This window comes from Triticum urartu, chromosome 7 (genome assembly GCF_003073215.2).
Source record: "Triticum urartu cultivar G1812 chromosome 7, Tu2.1, whole genome shotgun sequence".
Lineage (NCBI taxonomy): Eukaryota > Viridiplantae > Streptophyta > Magnoliopsida > Poales > Poaceae > Triticum > Triticum urartu.
In genome coordinates, this window is record NC_053028.1 from 32,546,037 (window position 1) to 32,565,273 (window position 19,237).

Here is a 19,237-nt window from a genome sequence, read left to right on the forward strand (position 1 = left end):
AAGACGGATATTGAATGGCTAAAGGTGATTCACCAAGCCAAGTATCCTCCCAGAAACGTGTACTTGTACCATTTTCAATAACAAATCTTGTCCTATTGAACATAGATTGTTTGACTTTCATTAGTCCTTTCCAGAAAGGCGAATCAGTCGGCCTGACTGCGACCTGGGACAATGTTTTAGTTTGGAGGTACTTGTTGCGGAGGATCTGCGCCCACATGGCCTTAGTCCCGGAAGACAGCTTCCACAACCACTTACTAAGAAGACATATGTTCTTAACTTCAAGATTTTCAATACCAAGACCCCCTTGGTCTTTCGGTCTACAGATGATGTCCCATTTAGCAAGCCGGTATTTTCTTTTAAGTTCATCACCCTGCCAAAAGAAACGCGATCGATAGAAGTCCAGTCGTTTCCTAACACCAACTGGGACCTCAAAGAAAGATAAGAGAAACATAGGCATACTCGTGAGCACTGAATTAATCAATATCAAACGGCCTCCGTATGACATGAGCTTACCCTTCCAACAGCTCAGTTTTTTCTCAAATCGATTCTCGATGCACTTCCATTCTTTGTTTGTTAGCCTACGATGGTGAATCGGGATACAAAGGTAAGAGAGGGGTAGACTCCCCAACTCGCACCCAAACAATTTCCTATAAGACTCCTGGTCGTCTTTGGCTCTACCAAAACAGAACAATTCGCTCTTATGGAAGTTAATCTTTAACCCGGTCAATTGCTCAAACAGGCATAACACTAGCTTCATATTTCTCGCCTTGGCCAAATCATGCTCCATAAAGATGATTGTATCATCGGCGTACTGAAGGATGGAAACACCTCCCTCAACAAGATGAGGTACCAACCCACCCACTTGACCATTCTCCTTAGCCCGTCCTATCAAAATTGCTAACATATCCACCATAATGTTAAACAGGATAGGGGACATCGGATCTCCTTGTCTTAGTCCTTTATGTGTCTGGAAGTAATGACCTATGTCGTCATTCACTTTAATTCCCACACTCCCTTTTTGCGTAAATGATTCGACCTGTCGGCGCCAGGCTTTATCAAAATCTTTCATACGCAATGCCTATTGGAGGAATGGCCACTTAACCTTATCGTATGCTTTTTTGAAATCCACCTTAAAAATTACTCCATCTAATTTTTTGGAATGGATTTCATGGAGCGTTTCATGAAGAACAACCACCCCTTCAAGGATGTTCCTGTCCGGCATGAAAGCAGTTTGGGATTGTTGCACCACAGACTGCGCAATCTGTGTGAGCCTATTAGTCCCGACCTTGGTGAAGATTTTGAAACTAACATTGAGGAGGCAGATCGTCCTGAACTGCTCAATCCTCGCAGCATCCATTTTCTTCGGAAGCAATGTGATAGTTCCAAAATTCAAGTGAAATAATTGAAGCTGTCCAGAGAAAAAATCATGAAACATAGGTAGTAAATCCCCCTTAATAATGTGCCAGCACTTTTTATAGAACTCAGCCGGGAACCCATCCGGACCGGGAGCCTTATTGTTTTTCATTTGTGCAATAGCATCGAACACCTCCTTTTCTGAGAACGGGGCAACCAGGATATCATTATCAGCAGCAGTCAATTGAGGCACGTCCTCAACCCTGGACTCATCGAGGGACACATAATTAGCCTCCGGCGGTCCAAATAACTGTGAAATATGCCCTAGAGGCAATAATAAAAGTATTATTATTATATTTCTTTGTTCATGATAATTGTCTTTATTCATGCTATAACTGTATTATCAGGAAATCGTAATACACGTGTGAATACATAGACCATAATATGTCCCTAGTAAGCCTCTAGTTGACTAGCTCGTTGATCAACAGATAGTCATGGTTTCCTGGCTATGGACATTGGATGTCATTGATAACGGGATCACATCATTAGGAGAATGATGTGATGGACAAGACCCAATCCTAAGCATAGCACAAAGATCGTGTAGTTCGTTTGCTAGAGCTTTTCCAATGTCAAGTATCTTTTCCTTTGACCATGAGATCGTGTAACTCCCGGATACCGTAGGAGTGCTTTGGGTGTATCAAACGTCACAACGTAACTGGGTGACTATAAAGGTGCATTACAGGTATCTCCGAAAGTGTCTGTTGGGTTGACACGGATCGAGACTGGGATTTGTCACTCCATATAACGGAGAGGTATCACTGGGCCCACTCGGTAATGCATCATCATTATGAGCTCAAGGTGACCAAGTGGTTGATCACGGGATCATGCATTACGGTACGAGTAAAGTGACTTGCCGGTAACGAGACTTGAACAAGGTATTGGGATACCGAACGATCGAGTCTCGGGCAAGTAACATACCGATTGACAAAGGGAATTGTATACGGGGTTGATTGAATCCTCGACATCGTGGTTCATCCGATGAGATCATCGTGGAGCATGTGGGAGCCAACATGGGTATCCAGATCCCGCTGTTGGTTATTGACCGGAGAGTCTCTCGGTCATGTCTGCATGTCTCCCGAACCCGTAGGGTCTACACACTTAAGGTTCGGTGACGCTAGGGTTGAGATATGTATATGCAGTAACCCGAATGTTGTTCGGAGTCCCGGATGAGATCCCGGACGTCACGAGGGTTCCGGAATGGTCCGGAGGTAAAGAATTATATATAGGAAGTGCTGTTTCGGCCATCGGGACAAGTTTCGGTTATCGGTATTGTACCGGGACCACCGGAAGGGTCCCGGGCCACCGGGTGGGGCCACCTGTCCCGGGGGGCCACATGGGCTGTAGGGGGTGCGCCTTGGCCTGCATGGGCCAAGGGCACCAGCCCCAAAAGCCCATGCGCCTAGGTTTCCACAAAAGGGAAGAGTCCCAATGGTGGAAGGCACCTCTAGGTGCCTTGGGGGGGAGGGAAACCTCCTCCCCTAGGGCCCATGCGGCTAGGGTTGAGGGGAAACCCTAAAGGGGGCGCCCCCTTGCTTGGGGGGCAAGCCCCCCACCCTTGGCCGCCCCCCCCTAGGAGATTCCATCTCCTAGGGCCGGCGCCCCCCCTTAGCACCCCTATATATAGTGGGGGAGAGGAGGGACTTTATACACCAACCCCTGGCGCCTCCCTCTCTCCCCGTTACGTCTCTCTCTCGTAGTATAGGCGAAGCCCTGCTACTGTGACGCCCTGCATCCACCACCACGCCGTTGTGCTGCTGGATCTTCATCAACCTCTCCTTCCCCTTGCTGGATCAAGAAGGAGGAGACGTCTCCCGTCCCGTACGTGTGTTGAACGCGGAGGTGCCGTCCGTTCGGCGCTTGGTCATCGGTGATTTGGATCACGTCGTGTTCGACTACATCATCCCCGTTCTTTGAACGCTTCCGCTCGTGATCTACAAAGGTATGTAGATGCATCCGATCACTCGTTGCTAGATGAACTCCTAGATGGATCTTGGTGAAACGAGTAGGAAATTTTTGTTTTCTGCAACGTTCCCCAACAGTGGCATCATGAGCTAGGTCTATGCGTAGTTCTTCTTGCACGAGTAGAACACAATTTGTTGTGGGCGTTGATGTTGTCAACTTTCTTGCCGCTACTAGTCTTATCTTGCTTCAACGGAATTGTGGGATGAAGCGGCCCGGACCAACCTTACACGTATGCTTACGTGAGACCGGTTCCACCGACAAACATGCACAAGTTGCATAAGGTGGCTGGCGGGTGTCTGTCTCTCCTACTTTAGTTGGAGCTGATTCGATGAACAGGGTCCTTATGAAGGGTAAATAGAAGTTGACAAATCACGTTGTGGCTTTCACGTAGGTAAGAAAACGTTCTTGTTAGAACCCTACTTCAGCCACGTAAAACCTGCAACAACAATTAGAGGACGTCTAACTTGTTTTTGCAGCAAGTGCTTTGTGATATGATATGGCCAAAGTTGTGATGAATGATGAATGATCTATATGTGATGTATGAGATGTTCATGCTATTGTACAAGGAATCTCAACTTACATGTCGATGAGTATGACGGTGACAGGATGATCATGGAGCCCCAAGATGGAGATCAAAGGAGCCATGTGATATTGGCCATATCATGTCACTATTATTATTTGATTGCATGTGATGTTTATCATGTTTTGCATCTTGTTTACTTAGAACGACGGTAGTAAATAAGATGATCCCTTACAACAATTTCAAGAAGTGTTCTCCCCTAACTGTGCACCGTTGCTACAGTTCGTCGTTTCGAAGCACCACGTGTTAATCGGGTGTGATAGATCCTTACGTTCACATACAACGGGTGTAAGACAGTTTTACACATGCAAAAACACTTAGGGTTAACTTGACGAGCCTAGCATGTACAGACATGGCCTCGGAACACAGAGACCGAAAGGTCGAACACGAGTCGTATGGAAGATACGATCAACATGAAGATGTTCACCGACGATGACTAGTCCGTCTCACGTGTTAATCGGACACGGCCTAGTCGACTCGGATCGTGTAACACTTAGATGACTAGAGGGATGTCTAATCTGAGTGGGAGTTCATTAATAATTTGATTAGATGAACTTAATTATCATGAACTTAGTCTAAAATCTTTACAATATGTCTTGTAGATCAAATGGCCAACGTTGTATTCAATTTCAACGCGTTCCTAGAGAAAACCAAGCTGAAAGACGATGGCAGCAACTATACGGACTGGGTCCGGAACCTGAGGATCATCCTCATAGCTGCCAAGAAAGATTATGTCCTACAAGCACCGCTAGGTGATCCACCCGTCCCACAGAACCAAGACGCTATGAACGCTTGGCAGACACGTACTGATGACTACTCCCTCGTTCAGTGCGGCATGCTTTACAGCTTAGAGCCGGGGCTCCAAAAGCGTTTTGAGAGACATGGAGCATATGAGATGTTCGAAGAGCTGAAAATGGTTTTTCAAGCTCATGCCCGGATCGAGAGATATGAAGTCTCCGATAAGTTCTTCAGCTGTAAGATGGAGGAAAATAGTTCTGTCAGTGAGCACATACTCACTATGTCTGGGTTACATAACCGCTTGTCTCAGCTGGGAGTTAATCTCCCGGATGATGCGGTCATTGACAGAATCCTCCAGTCGCTTCCACCAAGCTACAAGAGCTTTGTGATGAACTTCAACATGCAGGGGATGCAAAAGACCATTCCTGAGTTGTTCTCAATGCTGAAATCAGCGGAGGTAGAAGTCAAGAAGGAACATCAAGTGTTGATGGTCAATAAAACCACTAAGTTCAAGAAAGGCAAGGGTAAAAAAAACTTCAAGAAGGACGGCAAGGAGGTTGCCGCGCCCGGCAAGCAAGCTGCCGGGAAGAAGCCAAAGAATGGACCCAAGCCCGAGACTGAGTGCTTTTATTGCAAGGGAAGCGGTCACTGGAAGCGGAACTGCCCTAAATACTTAGCAGACAAGAAGGCCGGCAAAACAAAAGGTATATGTGATATACATGTAATTGATGTGTACCTTACTAGTGTCCGTAGTAGCTCCTGGGTATTTGATACCGGTGCAGTTGCTCACATTTGTAACTCAAAGCAGGGGCTGCGGAATAAGCGGAAACTGGCAAAGGACGAGGTGACGATGCGCGTCGGGAATGGTTCCAAGGTCGATGTGATCGCCGTCGGCACGCTACCTCTACATTTACCTACGGGATTAGTTATAAACCTCAATAATTGTTATTTAGTGCCATGTTTGAGCATGAACATTGTATCAGGATCTCGTTTAATACGAGATGGCTACTCATTTAAATCCGAGAATAATGGTTGTTCTATTTATATGAGAGATATGTTTTATGGTCATGCTCCGATGGTGAATGGTTTATTCTTTATGAATCTCGAACGTAATACTACACATGTTCATAATGTGAGTACCAAAAGATGTAAGGTTGATAATGATAGTCCCACATACTTGTGGCACTGCCGCCTTGGTCACATAGGTGTCAAACGCATGAAGAAGCTCCATGCAGATGGACTTTTAGAGTCTCTTGATTATGAATCATTTGACACGTGCGAACCATGCCTCATGGGTAAGATGACCAAGACTCCGTTCTCAGGAACAATGGAGCGAGCAACCAACTTATTGGAAATCATACATACTGATGTGTGCAGTCCAATGAGTGTTGAGGCTCGCGGTGGCTATCGTTATGTTCTCACGCTCACTGATGATTTAAGTAGATATGGGTATATCTACTTAATGAAACACAAGTCTGAAACCTTTGAAAAGTTCAAGGAATTTCAGAGTGAGGTTGAAAATCAACGTGACAGGAAAATCAAGTTTCTACGATCAGATCGTGGAGGAGAATACTTGAGTCATGAATTTGGCACACACTTAAGAAAATGTGGAATAGTTTCACAACTCACGCCGCCTGGAACACCTCAGCGTAACGGTGTGTCCGAACGTCGTAATCGCACTCTATTAGATATGGTGGGATCTATGATGTCTCTTACCGATTTACCGCTATCTTTTTGGGGCTATGCTTTAGAGACTGCCGCATTCACTTTAAATAGGGCTCCGTCGAAATCCGTTGAGACGACACCGTATGAATTATGGTTTGGGAAGAAACCTAAGCTGTCGTTTCTAAAAGTTTGGGGATGCGATGCTTATGTCAAGAAACTTCAACCTGAAAAGCTCGAACCCAAGTCGGAAAAATGCGTCTTCATAGGATACCCTAAAGAAACTGCTGGGTATACCTTCTACCTCAGATCCGAAGGCAAGATCTTTGTTGCCAGGAATGGATCCTTTCTAGAGAAAGAGTTTCTCTCGAAAGAAGTAAGTGGGAGGAAAGTAGAACTTGATGAAGTATTGCCTCTTGAACCGGTAAATGGCGCAACTCAAGAAAATGTTCCTGAGGTGCCTGCACCGACTAGAGAGGAAGTTATTCATGATGATCAAGATACTTCTGATCAAGCTCCTACTGAAATTCGAAGGTCCACAAGGACACGTTCCGCACCAGAGTGGTACGGCAACCCTGTCTTGGAAATCATGTTGTTAGACAACGGTGAACCTTCGAACTATGAAGAAGCGATGGCGGGCCCGGATTCCAACAAATGGCTAGAAGCCATGAAATCCGAGATAGGATCCATGTATGAAAACGAAGTATGGACTTTGACTGACTTGCCCGTTGAACGGCGAGCCATAGAAAATAAATGGATCTTTAAGAAGAAGACAGACGCGGATGGTAATGTGACCATCTATAAAGCTAGGCTTGTCGCTAAGGGTTATCGACAAGTTCAAGGGATTGACTACGATGAGACTTTCTCACCGGTGGCGAAGCTGAAGTCCGTCCGAATCATGTTAGCAATTGCCGCATTCTACGATTATGAAATATGGCAAATGGACGTCAAAACGGCATTCCTTAATGGTTTCCTTAAGGAAGAATTGTATATGATGCAGCCAGAAGGTTTTGTCGATCCTAAGAATGCTAACAAGGTGTGCAAGCTCCAACGCTCGATTTATGGGCTGGTGCAAGCATCTCGAAGTTGGAACATTCGCTTTGATGAGATGATCAAAGCGTTTGGGTTTACGCAGACTTATGGAGAAGCCTGCGTTTACAAGAAAGTGAGTGGGAGCTCTGTAGCATTTCTCATACTATATGTAGATGACATACTTTTGATGGGAAATGATATAGAACTCTTGGACAGCATCAAGGCCTACTTGAATAAGAGTTTTTCAATGAAGGACCTTGGAGAAGCTGCTTATATATTAGGCATCAAGATCTATAGAGATAGATCAAGACGCCTCATAGGTCTTTCACAAAGCACATACCTTGATAAGATTTTGAAGAAGTTCAAAATGGATCAGTCCAAGAAAGGGTTCTTGCCTGTTTTGCAAGGTGTGAGATTGAGCTCGGCTCAATGCCCGACCACGGCAGAAGATATAGAAGAGATGAGTGTCATCCCCTATGCCTCAGCCATAGGTTCTATTATGTATGCCATGCTGTGTACCAGACCTGATGTAAACCTTGCCGTAAGTTTGGTAGGAAGGTACCAAAGTAATCCCGGCAAGGAACACTGGACAGCAGTCAAGAATATCCTGAAGTACCTGAAAAGGACTAAGGAAATGTTTCTCGTTTATGGAGGTGACGAAGAGCTCGTCGTAAAGGGTTACGTCGACGCTAGCTTCGACACAGATCTGGATGACTCTAAGTCACAAACCGGATACGTGTATATGTTGAATGGTGGAGCAGTGAGCTGGTGCAGCTGCAAACAGAGCGTTGTGGCGGGATCTACATGTGAAGCGGAGTACATGGCAGCCTCGGAGGCAGCACATGAAGCAATATGGGTGAAGGAGTTCATCACCGACCTAGGAGTCATACCCAATGCGTCGGGGCCAATCAAACTCTTTTGTGACAACACTGGAGCTATTGCACTTGCCAAGGAGCCCAGGTTTCACAAGAAGACAAGGCACATCAAGCGTCGCTTCAACTCCATTCGTGAAAATGTTCAAGATGGAGACATAGAGATTTGTAAAGTACATACGGAACTGAATATAGCAGATCCGTTGACTAAACCTCTCCCTAGGGCAAAACATGATCAACACCAGAATTCCATGGGTGTTCGATTCATCACAATGTAACTAGATTATTGACTCTAGTGCAAGTGGGAGACTGTTGGAAATATGCCCTAGAGGCAATAATAAAAGTATTATTATTATATTTCTTTGATCATGATAATTGTCTTTATTCATGCTATAACTGTATTATCCGGAAATCGTAATACACGTGTGAATACATAGACCATAATATGTCCCTAGTAAGCCTCTAGTTGAGTAGCTCGTTGATCAACAGATAGTCATGGTTTCCTGGCTATGGACATTGGATGTCATTGATAACGGGATCACATCATTAGGAGAATGATGTGATGGACAAGACCCAATCCTAAACATAGCACAAGATCGTATAGTTCGTTTGCTAGAGTTTTCCAATGTCAAGTATCTTTTCCTTAGACCATGAGATCGTGTAACTCCCGGATACCGTAGGAGTGCTTTGGGTACCAAACGTCACAACGTAACTGGGTGACTATAAAGGTATACTACGGGTATCTCCGAAAGTGTCTGTTGGGTTGACATGGATCAAGACTGGGATTTGTCACTCCGTATGACGGAGAGGTATCACTGGGCCCACTCGGTAATGCATCATCATAATGAGCTCAAAGTGACCAAGTGTCTGGTCACGGGATCATGCATTACGGTACGAGTAAAGTGACTTGCCGGTAACGAGATTGAACGAGGTATTGGGATACCGACGATCGAATCTCGGGCAAGTAACATATCGATTGACAAAGGGAATTGCATACGGGGTTGATTGAATCCTCGACATCGTGGAGCATGTGGGAACCAACATGGGTATCCAGATCCCGCTGTTGGTTATTGACCGGAGAGTCGTCTCGGTCATGTCTGCTTGTCTCCCGAACCCGTAGGGTCTACACACTTAAGGTTCGGTGACGCTAGGGTTGTGAAGATATGTATATGCAGTAACCCGGAATGTTGTTCGGAGTCCCGGATGAGATCCCGGACGTCACGAGGAGTTCCGGAATGGTCCGGAGGTAAAGAATTATATATAGGAAGTGCTGTTTCGGCCATCGGGACAAGTTTCGGGGTCACCGGTATTGTACCGGGACCACCGGAAGGGTCCCGGGGGTCCACCGGGTGGGGCCACCTATCCCGGGGGGCCCCATGGGCTGAAGTGGGAGGGAACCCAGCCCAAAGTGGGCTGGGGCGCCACTCCCCTAGGGCCCATGCGGCTAGGGTTGAGGGGAAACCCTAAAGGGGGCGCCCCCTTGCTTGGGGGGCAAGCCCCCCACCCTTGGCCGCCGCCCCCCCTAGCACCCCTATATATAGTGGGGGAGAGGAGGGACTTTATACACCAACCCCTGGCGCCTCCCTCTCTCCCCGTTACGTCTCTCTCTCATAGTATAGGCGAAGCCCTGCTACTGTGACGCCCTGCATCCACCACCACGCCGTCGTGCTGCTGGATCTTCATCAACCTCGCCTTCCCCTTGCTGGATCAAGAAGGAGGAGACGTCTCCAGTCCCGTACGTGTGTTGAACGCGGAGGTGCCGTCCGTTCGGCGCTTGGTCATCGGTGATTTGGATCACGTCGTGTTCGACTACATCATCACCGTTCTTTGAACGCTTCCGCACGCGATCTACAAAGGTATGTAGATGCATCCGATGTCTCGTTGCTAGATGAACTCCTAGATGGATCTTGGTGAAACGAGTAGGAAAATTTTTGTTTTCTGCAACGTTCCCCAACAGCACGCATCAGGATATATGAAGTGCTCTTTGCATTTTTTTTTGAGTTACTAATGCCGAAACTAAAAGGACGTATCATAGTTTTTTTCTTATCTTACATAATTCCCCAGTCTAATATCTTCTCAAAGAGAAAATGCACCCGGGAGTCAAAACACCCTTGGTGATACTATGCACATTTCTTTGGACAGTATAATATAATATGCAGATGCTGATTTGGTGGCTTTGGTAGAAAGGTAGTGCTTCTTGCACTTGATGACATCAAATTATTCAGGTAGCACGCACAAAAATGTACTAATAGTTGTGCTTACATCGACAGAAAATTGGAAGTCCTTAAATTCTGTTTTGAATGAATTTGGAAGGGGAATTTTTGCATTCACCATGGGTACAAAGTACAAACAACAGAGAACATATCCTGTGCACCTGCGGAATTGGTGCAATGGATGCGCCGGCCGATTCTGGGCCACTGGAAGGAGAATAGATGGGTTGAGTGTTAGTATAAGATGGCAGCCGGTACATTTCACAGAATGAACCTTGTAAAGTCATTCAACTGTGCAAGCAGTCCTTCCAAGATCCCATCGTCTTCTTCCCTTTGCTCTTCTCCCTTCTCTACGTGTATACTGACGATTTGTAAGCTAGGGTTACCGATTTGCTTCGTCGCTTCTCTCCCCTCCATCTCCCCCCTCTGTTAAGCCACTCTGGCCTTCTCCCTCCCGTGTTTTGTACCTAGGTACACTAGTAGAAAAACGACTTTTAGTACCGGTTCGTAAGGACCTTTAGGTTCAACACGAACCGGGACCAAAGGCCCACCACGTGGCACGAGGTGCGCCATGGTCTGGAGAACCTTTAGTCCCGGTTGGTAAGGATTTTTTTATTTTTATTTTTGAAATAAAGTAAAAACAGCCCGCCTACTGGGCCGGCACGGCCTGCGTACGACTAGAAACCCAATCTCTAGTTGGGCCAGGATGCAGGCCTGTACGGCCCAGTAGGCCCCACATGGCAGAAGACTTGCAATAGGCCCACAAAGGCCTGTTTAGAGAGGAGCTCGACACGGTAGTCGCGGCGGGGCTTATAAACCGATGCGAACTCCTCTCAACTAGCGAGGTGAGACTAAACATTATGCACTGCGGGTGGCAGCGCACCACCTTTAGTACCGGTTGGTGGCTCCAACCGCTACTAAAAGGGGGGTCTTTAGTACCGGTTGGAGCCATCAACCCGTACTAAAGGCCACCACCTTTAGTATGCTCCAACCGGTACTAAAGATCCCCCCCCCCTTTAGTACCGGTTGGAGCCACCAACCTGTACTAAAGGCCACAACCTCTTTAGTACCGGTTCGTGGCACGAACCGATACTAAAGGTTCGCCACGACCGGTACTAATGAGCGCCGCCCGCCTAGCCATTGGAACCGGTACTAATAGTCACATTAGTGCCGATTCAATTACAAACCGGGACTAATGAGTTTCACATTAGACCCTTTTTCTACTAGTGGTAACTCTATTTGTCTCTGTCTATATCCAATTTAGATTTGGTTTTTTTAGGGGAAATTTAGATTTGGATTCTATGAGAATGTAGACATATTTATTGACAATATTCACATGGAAAATGGAGATCTCCAAAAATATTTAGAGGTGCTACTTTGCTTGCGGAGACTCCGCTGAGCCAGCTGGATAGAAAGGAAGACTAGTCGCTATGGCCTCATCATCGATCAAGTGGATATATGCGCTATGGCCTCATCATCGATCAAGTGGATATATGCGCTATGGCCTCATCATCGATAAGTGTATATGCCAAAATCCCTTATGCTCATATTATTCATTGCTCATGACTTTTTATTTCCAACGAAGAAGACCAACTAGTTTTTTCAATTGGTAAGTTGATTTGCCTACTAATATCGGCACGATTACACAGTGCCATGGCACGCCTGCCTTACCGTGTGGCACCAGCTAACAACCTTGTAGATCACATTTAGGGTTAACCCCCATGAAGGGAAGAACTTTAGTAGCTCAGGCGAGCATTGGCCGCAGAGCGTAGGCTTGCACCAAACTTATCCCGCGTCTCCTTGTCAAATGGATACAATAATTTTACAGACCACCACCATACAATAGAGGCAGTTTTAGACGTGGCAAAGGTTGGATGACATCAATGACATATATAAAATTTCATACTGCATACTTCTTCTTTGGATAAAGGTGTCTAGTCATGGTTGAACAACTTCGTGAGGAATGGTCGGATTATGTCAGCATTTGGATCCTAGTTTTATCGAACAATTTTGCAGAGAAATCAGCTTGAAGTTACCAGGGTTAACGACTCCCTATTTTCTTAGGAATAACAACAATAAAGGCTTTGTTTATACACGTTTAAGGTGTGTGTGATCTGCAAAGAAGTCATACATGACAAGCAGCATCACCAATGATATGTACTCCGTACTCCTCAATGCAAGCAATATCACAGCGATCGCCCAAGCAACGCCTTTGCTGGGCTGGCCCATTAGCGTAAGCATTGGAACATACTCCCTCCGTCTGGAAATACTAGTCATCAAAATGGATAAAAAAGGTGTATCTAGATACATTCCCTTTTATTCATCTTGATGACTAGTATTTCCGGACGAAGGGAGTATTAGGAAGCTTCTTCCACCCGGTTTTGGTAAGCTTGTGGACTTTTTTTCTCTACGTTTCTATGACCGGTTGCTAGATTTTTGGGCTTCTTTTTTTCTCTTTTTTATTTTCTCGTTTCTTTTCATTTTCTCATTTTATTTTTTCTTTATTCTTTTAAAATTCATGTTTTTTATAAAATTTATAGATATTTTTTCTAATTTGTATCCATGATATTTTTTATAAATTTGTGAACATTTATTGAAATTCAAGAACATATTTTCAAATCCATGAATATTTTTAAATTTTCGGGTTTTATAAATTTTTTTAATCAGCAAACATTTTTTTAAAATTACCTTTATCAAATCGTACATAGTGAGAATAAAATAAAAAGTAAAACATAAATCATGGACTTGGTGATCCCATGTATGAGCTAATGAACCTACTGGGTGCTTTATATGTATTAGCTTTGTGAAGAGCTGGAGCAAGCCCATCTGGGTTGTAGATAACGTTGACGACTGTCGAATAAAGATCAGATTTTGTTTCGGCTAACTGAAAGGTGCCAGTCTATGTCTCGATTCTAGTGACAAAGAAAGAAGAACGTTTGCATCTTCCAAAACACACACACGGAGAGAGAGAGAGAGAGAGAGAGAGAGAGAGAGAGAGAGAGAGAAGAACACATCGCCTCTATGTAGCATGAAATAGGCTAACCCAGTTAACGCAAGTCCGATTTTTCTTAGGTTTTCTGGGGTTATTGTTGGGGTTTTTTCAGAAAAAAAATATAAATATAAATATATTTTTTAAAAAATAAAGAGAGAAAGAAGAACGCATTGCCGCTACGCAGCTTAAAATGGGCCAACCCAGTTAACGCAACTCCGATTTTTCTTAGTTTTTCTGGTTTTATTGTTGGGTTTTGAAAAATGCTGACAGCTTTGAAAAATATTCGTCACATTAAAAAAATCATGCGTTTCAAAAAAATGTACATGACAGTTTGGAAAATGGTGTACAATGTAGAGAGATGTGAGTGTATTTAAAAATGTTTTGTGCCATAAAAAATTATGTTACATATTAAAAAATAATTAATCATGTATTTTAAAAATATCTGTATAAAAAAGTTTAATACATATATAAAAATTGAACAACATGTACGGCAAGAAATAGACATCAAAACATATATTCAAAAAATTATGACTCGTGCATTTAAAAATGGTAAATGCATATAAAAATATTATAGTTATGAATAAAAATGCATAATGAGAATAAAAAATAGAGAAAACATATATTTAAAAACATTAATCATCTACTGAAAAAAATAAACATGTATAGAAATATATTCGTAATGTATACAAAAATAGTAATGTGTAAAGAAAAGTAAACAAATGTTAAAATAAACAAAACCTGAGAAAGAAACAAATAAAATAGAAAGAACCAATAAGGAAATAATAAAGAAACCAAAGAAATCTGCTGCAGAACATTGAAAAAATCATAAAAACTCGCGTGACGGCTACAGTATTTGCCCGGGCCAGTAGCCCCGCGCTATAGGTGAGACCTGGTTCGACTCGGGGAGAAATAGCATTTTCGAAGGACATCGATAAATGCCACACGTATAAGTTTTTAGGCGATCTGTCTATACATTTTATATGATGTATAAGAGGAATAGCCCACACACTTACGTGTGAGCAAAACAAGTAATGTCCACATATCTCTTTTCTTCCCTCTTGATCTCTCTCACACGTATGCGTGTGGGCGAAATAGATAACGCCCACACGCCTTGTATGTCAGGCCTGATATCTCATGGTCCCGCATGCCCCGTGTGACAGTCATCGCGCGTCCCGCAGTTGCCATGATACAGACCCTCGTTCATATACTTTAACTGTAGTTGCCATGTCACTGAACTTCGGTTGCCATGTCGAACAACTACAGTTGGCATGGTTGCTCAACTGCAGTTGCCATGTATGGTCTGGTCTACTGCAGTTGCCATGATTTCAAAAACTTTAAGAGTTGCCACCCACTAACACTAGACAGTTGTCGTATAGCACTACAAAAAGGCATGGCAAAAAAAAATATTCGGATAAAAGAGAGTGTTGTCGTGTGTTCATAAACACGTTAGGGCAGTTGCCATGTAAAGAGAAAGAGTGCCATCTACTTACATGCACGCTAGGGCAGTTGCCATGTATCATGCAAAAACACATGGCAACTCGGGTAAAAGAGAGTTGTCATCTGCTTACAAGCAAAGCTAGGGCAGTTGCCATATACCCTGCAGAAACACATGGCAACTGCCTGCTTGTGATGTAGGTGAGGAGACGGGCATATGGACGAAGTAATAAACGTCCATATACCAGCTCCCTTTGCATGCGTGAAAACTGATGTGTGGGCAAATCCATATACCAGCTCCCTTTGCATGCGTGAAAACTGATGTGTGGGCAAATTGTTAAACGCTCACACACCAGCCTCCCGTGTGGTAAAAAGGACGTATGGGCGACTAGATGAATGCCCACACACCAGTTTAGTCCTACATGACACACAAAAACTGCTAGAATGCGTCAAGATTCATGCAGAATTGGTTGGGCGAGAATCCATGCATGTGGACGAGTTGCCAGACGCCCACACGTATGGGCGTTAGTGTGTTTTCGTTGGCGAATCTAACCCCAATCATAACCTGCCAGCTATCTAATTAGCTAAGATTACGTTAAACCATTTGTAGGTGTAGCATTACCGGTTTGCGAATTTCCTCTGCAACAACAAAAAAAGCATTTGCGAACTGAAAGGGGCAAGCATTGAAAGAAAGAGCCTGATCAGAGTTGAGAACCAAATTTCAAGCAAAGGGGCAACATCAAAATAGGAGGAGTTTGTCCAACAAGCACACACAGAGACAGTGGGTTTTAGAAAATTTTGCGTTGGATGGCTTGCTTCCCGGAGCGAGCGAGTAAGAGAGCCATCATATCAAGGGCCTTGATATCTATGATTTTTACGTGCGAGAACAGAGTGGCATATCTAGAACTTTCATCTCCCAAAGTGCACCATCTACCTAAGCCAGCGATACAAATCGAAGCCAGAAACCGCAGAGGGGAGGAGCAGAGCAGGATCACAACACAGAGACGAGTGGTACAAGCATCAGTCTCACAGCCACATCCACCGTCTTCTCCTTCCTCGGATCGACACCGGAACACAGTCACGGCGCCATTATTGCCGGCAACGCACGCACACACGGATCGAACGTGCCAGGGGACACTACTGTCCACTACCGAGATATGTACAGGGGACACGGCATCGCCGGCGGCCGCCGCATCAGGCGCTGGCCTTGTTGGCCTTCCTGCCGCGGATCGACTTTGGCTGCTTCGGCTTCGGCTTCGCCGTCGGCGGTCCCGCCTTCTTCGCCCTCTTCTGGCGCGCCGGCGCCGGCGCCGCCTTCTTCGACGCGGCCTTCTTGGTGGTGGCCGTCCTCTTCTTGGACTTGGGCGCCGCCTTCTTCTCCTCGGCCGGGGCGAGGCGGAAGGAGGCCTTGACCCGGACGAGCCGGCCCTTGGCGGCGAAGCCCCGGAGCTGCGCGCCCAGCACCTTGCGGTAGTTGCCCGGGAGCGCCTCGCCGTGCCGCTCCCCCACGCGCTTGGCGATCGCGTACGCGCTCGCCCCCGCCTTCCCGTCGGCCGCCGCCATGATCGCCTCCTTGATCATCTTCACACAGAAAGATCATTTCAAAACTCAACACAAAGACTGAATTCCTCCCGTACCTTAATCACATCAGGACAGAGTTCGCTCACCTCGAAGTATGGCGGGTGGTGCGGCCCCGCCGACCGGGGCTTCCTGCTCCTCGGCTTCTTCTCCGTCTCCTTGCCCTGCTCCCCTTGCTCCTCCTCCGCCTTCTTCGCCTCCCCGCCGGCGACCTCCATCTCCTCCCCGCCCGCACCCGCCTCCTTCACCTCATCAACCTTCTCCGGCGTAGCAACCGCCTCCGCCTTTTCGCCGGCTCCGACCACCGCCGCAGCAGCAACCTCCTCCGTCAAGGTCGCCATCGAAGGAAGCAGAGCACCTCCCCTCTTTTTCTTTTTTCTTGGAGAAAACCAGAGCAGCTTCTAGCGAGTGGTGACCGGTGAAGCGGAACTCAGAGCTGTGGCGAGGTGCCGGTCTGAGGCCCGCGCTTTATACCGGCCGGCGGGGCGCTGCCATTGGCCGGCCAGCCCCGCGGCCGGATCGCGATCCGTGGGGCGCGAGATCGCGGGCGTACGCGTGCCATCGCCGCGCGACGCGTGTGCCTCTTCTCGGATGTTCGTCGCCGGGCGTGTGCTTGTGTGTTTTCCGGTGGGTTCGGCGCATGTGCGTGCGTGCGTGTGCCGCCGTCCGTCTGCTGTGCGTGTCCACGATCGTGCCACCTGGCTCGGCTCGTTCGACTTGGCGATGGGTGATGTAAGGTGAGTTCGCTGACACGTCCCAGTTCGTTGTAATGACGCGTCGTTTGCCACAAAGCCAGCCTTAAGGGTGGGTCCACCTCGCGAGAAAAACACGGAGAGGCGATTGCCACGCGATCGGCTCGAGCGCTAGGGTTAGGGTTTTCTCGAGCGGTGGTGGTGAGGTTCAAGATTGTCATCTGCCTCTCGAATTTCTGGCTCGTTGGCAAGTCTCCATGCAAAGATCATTGTATTTTTGAAGGACTCAACGCTAAAATACTTCGTCGTGTTCACCCTTGCAACAGCTAGCCACCAGGCAGCTCCTACACTTATGTACTACAACCTACGGACTGCTCTTACGGACATACATGTCCTTCTCACGCTAAACTCTTTCCTCCTGATTTCCAGCGGAAGCCCCAACATGACCCAATAGGATAAGGCCACCATCAGCCCGTAATATTAATCCGTAACTTTCAGCCTGTAACTGTAGCAAAGCTCGTTCGACAGCTCCGCAATCTCCTCATCGCCAACAATCACATCATCCATCTCTGTTTCCTTGAGTTTCATGTTCCTCATTGCTGATTCCAGGTCGATTGAATTCTTCCCCTTCCTTCTTCCTGCACTAGTGCTGCCCCCTCCATTGGATGGAGTTGCCCCTGCCATGGCTACGACCGAAACCCTAGATCACCACACCGCGCCGAGGCCGACTGGAAGGACAAGCCGACCCCTTAGTCAGCCCAAGCGCTGGCGTAGGATGGGTGGGTTGCGCGGACAGGTTATCGGAGACCTCAACGACGACAACATCGCCGGAGTAGAGAAACCCTTGTCGCCTCTGCGGCTAGGGTAGTACGCCCTGGAGGCTGCATACATCTTTCCCTAATAATAAAGCATGGATTAATTTTTATTTATGGGCCATCAGCCGGCGTGTACGTCCATTTTTCTGTCCTTCGCAGCCGGCGCACTGACTGGGTCGACCCGCTGTCACGTGAAAACAATCAAAATTTCAAACTATTGAACTTCAACATATAATTACGAAATCCAGGTTATAAGAACCATATAACATGACGAGATCTAAATAGTCAAAAATTCACTGAAAAAGAAATGCTCCCGTGCAAGGGATCGAACCATTCACTACAGATTTTGTGAGTGCTCGATGTTCACCACATGACATGATGACCTTGGTCTTTATCCTAATAACTAGCAGAGTAGCCCGCGCATTTGCGCAGCTAGATTTGTGATGCATTGTCCATATAAGTAATATCGAATTCCTTTTATACTCAATTGACTTTTCTCTTTATTGTTCTTTATGCTTTTCTAGTATTGTAGTGAGATACTGAATGTAATACTAGTAGAATGCCCGTGCGTTGCCACGGGCTTTTGAAATATTTGCTAGAAAAAGATAATCACAGTGAAAGTAAAAACCTTGTGGAATAACAATTGTATTTAACCTTTTAGGTTTGTTGTGGGATATCATTGCTTGCACTTCGTTTTGCTATATACAACTTGGTGAGTTTTTCCCCTTTCAACAACGTTGCTGAGTTGTGTTTAAACGTCGACAAGATCCATCCCCATCTCTTTGATACTCTGCAAAATTAAACATGTATAGAAATATACCATTTGAGTATTACCTCATGTGCAACATACATACAAAGAAGAACAATCCTATGTCACTCGGCAGTTTTAAAGCAACATCCAAATCCGACAATTTTTTATATGACCTACAAAGGTACTGTAATAGAAACAAATGTTAGAATTTTGTTATGATGATGGTATGGAAAATATATATTCACTGGTCATTTGTTAGAAATGAGCAGTGCCCGATTTAAACTGAGTGAGATGCAGAGTGCTTTGTAGTAAAGTCAGTGGCATCCCAGTTTTAATAAATTGTAGGCTCACCTCCAAATAACATGTTGATGATTATTATCCGAAATCTCTACTATTTAGGATATGGTATACTGCGATCACATAAAAAATGTTGCAATTCTCTAGGAGCAAACAACCAATTTTCTCTTTATATATAAATAAGCAGTCATCCGAAATTTCTTGGACCA

General features: G+C 45.7%; 1 protein-coding gene across 1 annotated transcript; it reads right to left on the minus strand.

The window, feature by feature from the left end:
• Nucleotides 1-15,728: 15,728 nt before the first annotated feature.
• On the minus strand, nucleotides 15,729-16,933 carry LOC125523601 (histone H1-like). The gene is made up of 2 exons (XM_048688626.1): nucleotides 16,563-16,933; nucleotides 15,729-16,476 (listed from the first exon to the last, which is right to left on the minus strand). The coding sequence occupies exons 1-2, from the start codon at nucleotides 16,812-16,814 to the stop codon at nucleotides 16,090-16,092; spliced, it is 639 nt and encodes a 212-aa protein (XP_048544583.1). The 5' UTR covers nucleotides 16,815-16,933; the 3' UTR covers nucleotides 15,729-16,089.
• Nucleotides 16,934-19,237: the final 2,304 nt, after the last annotated feature.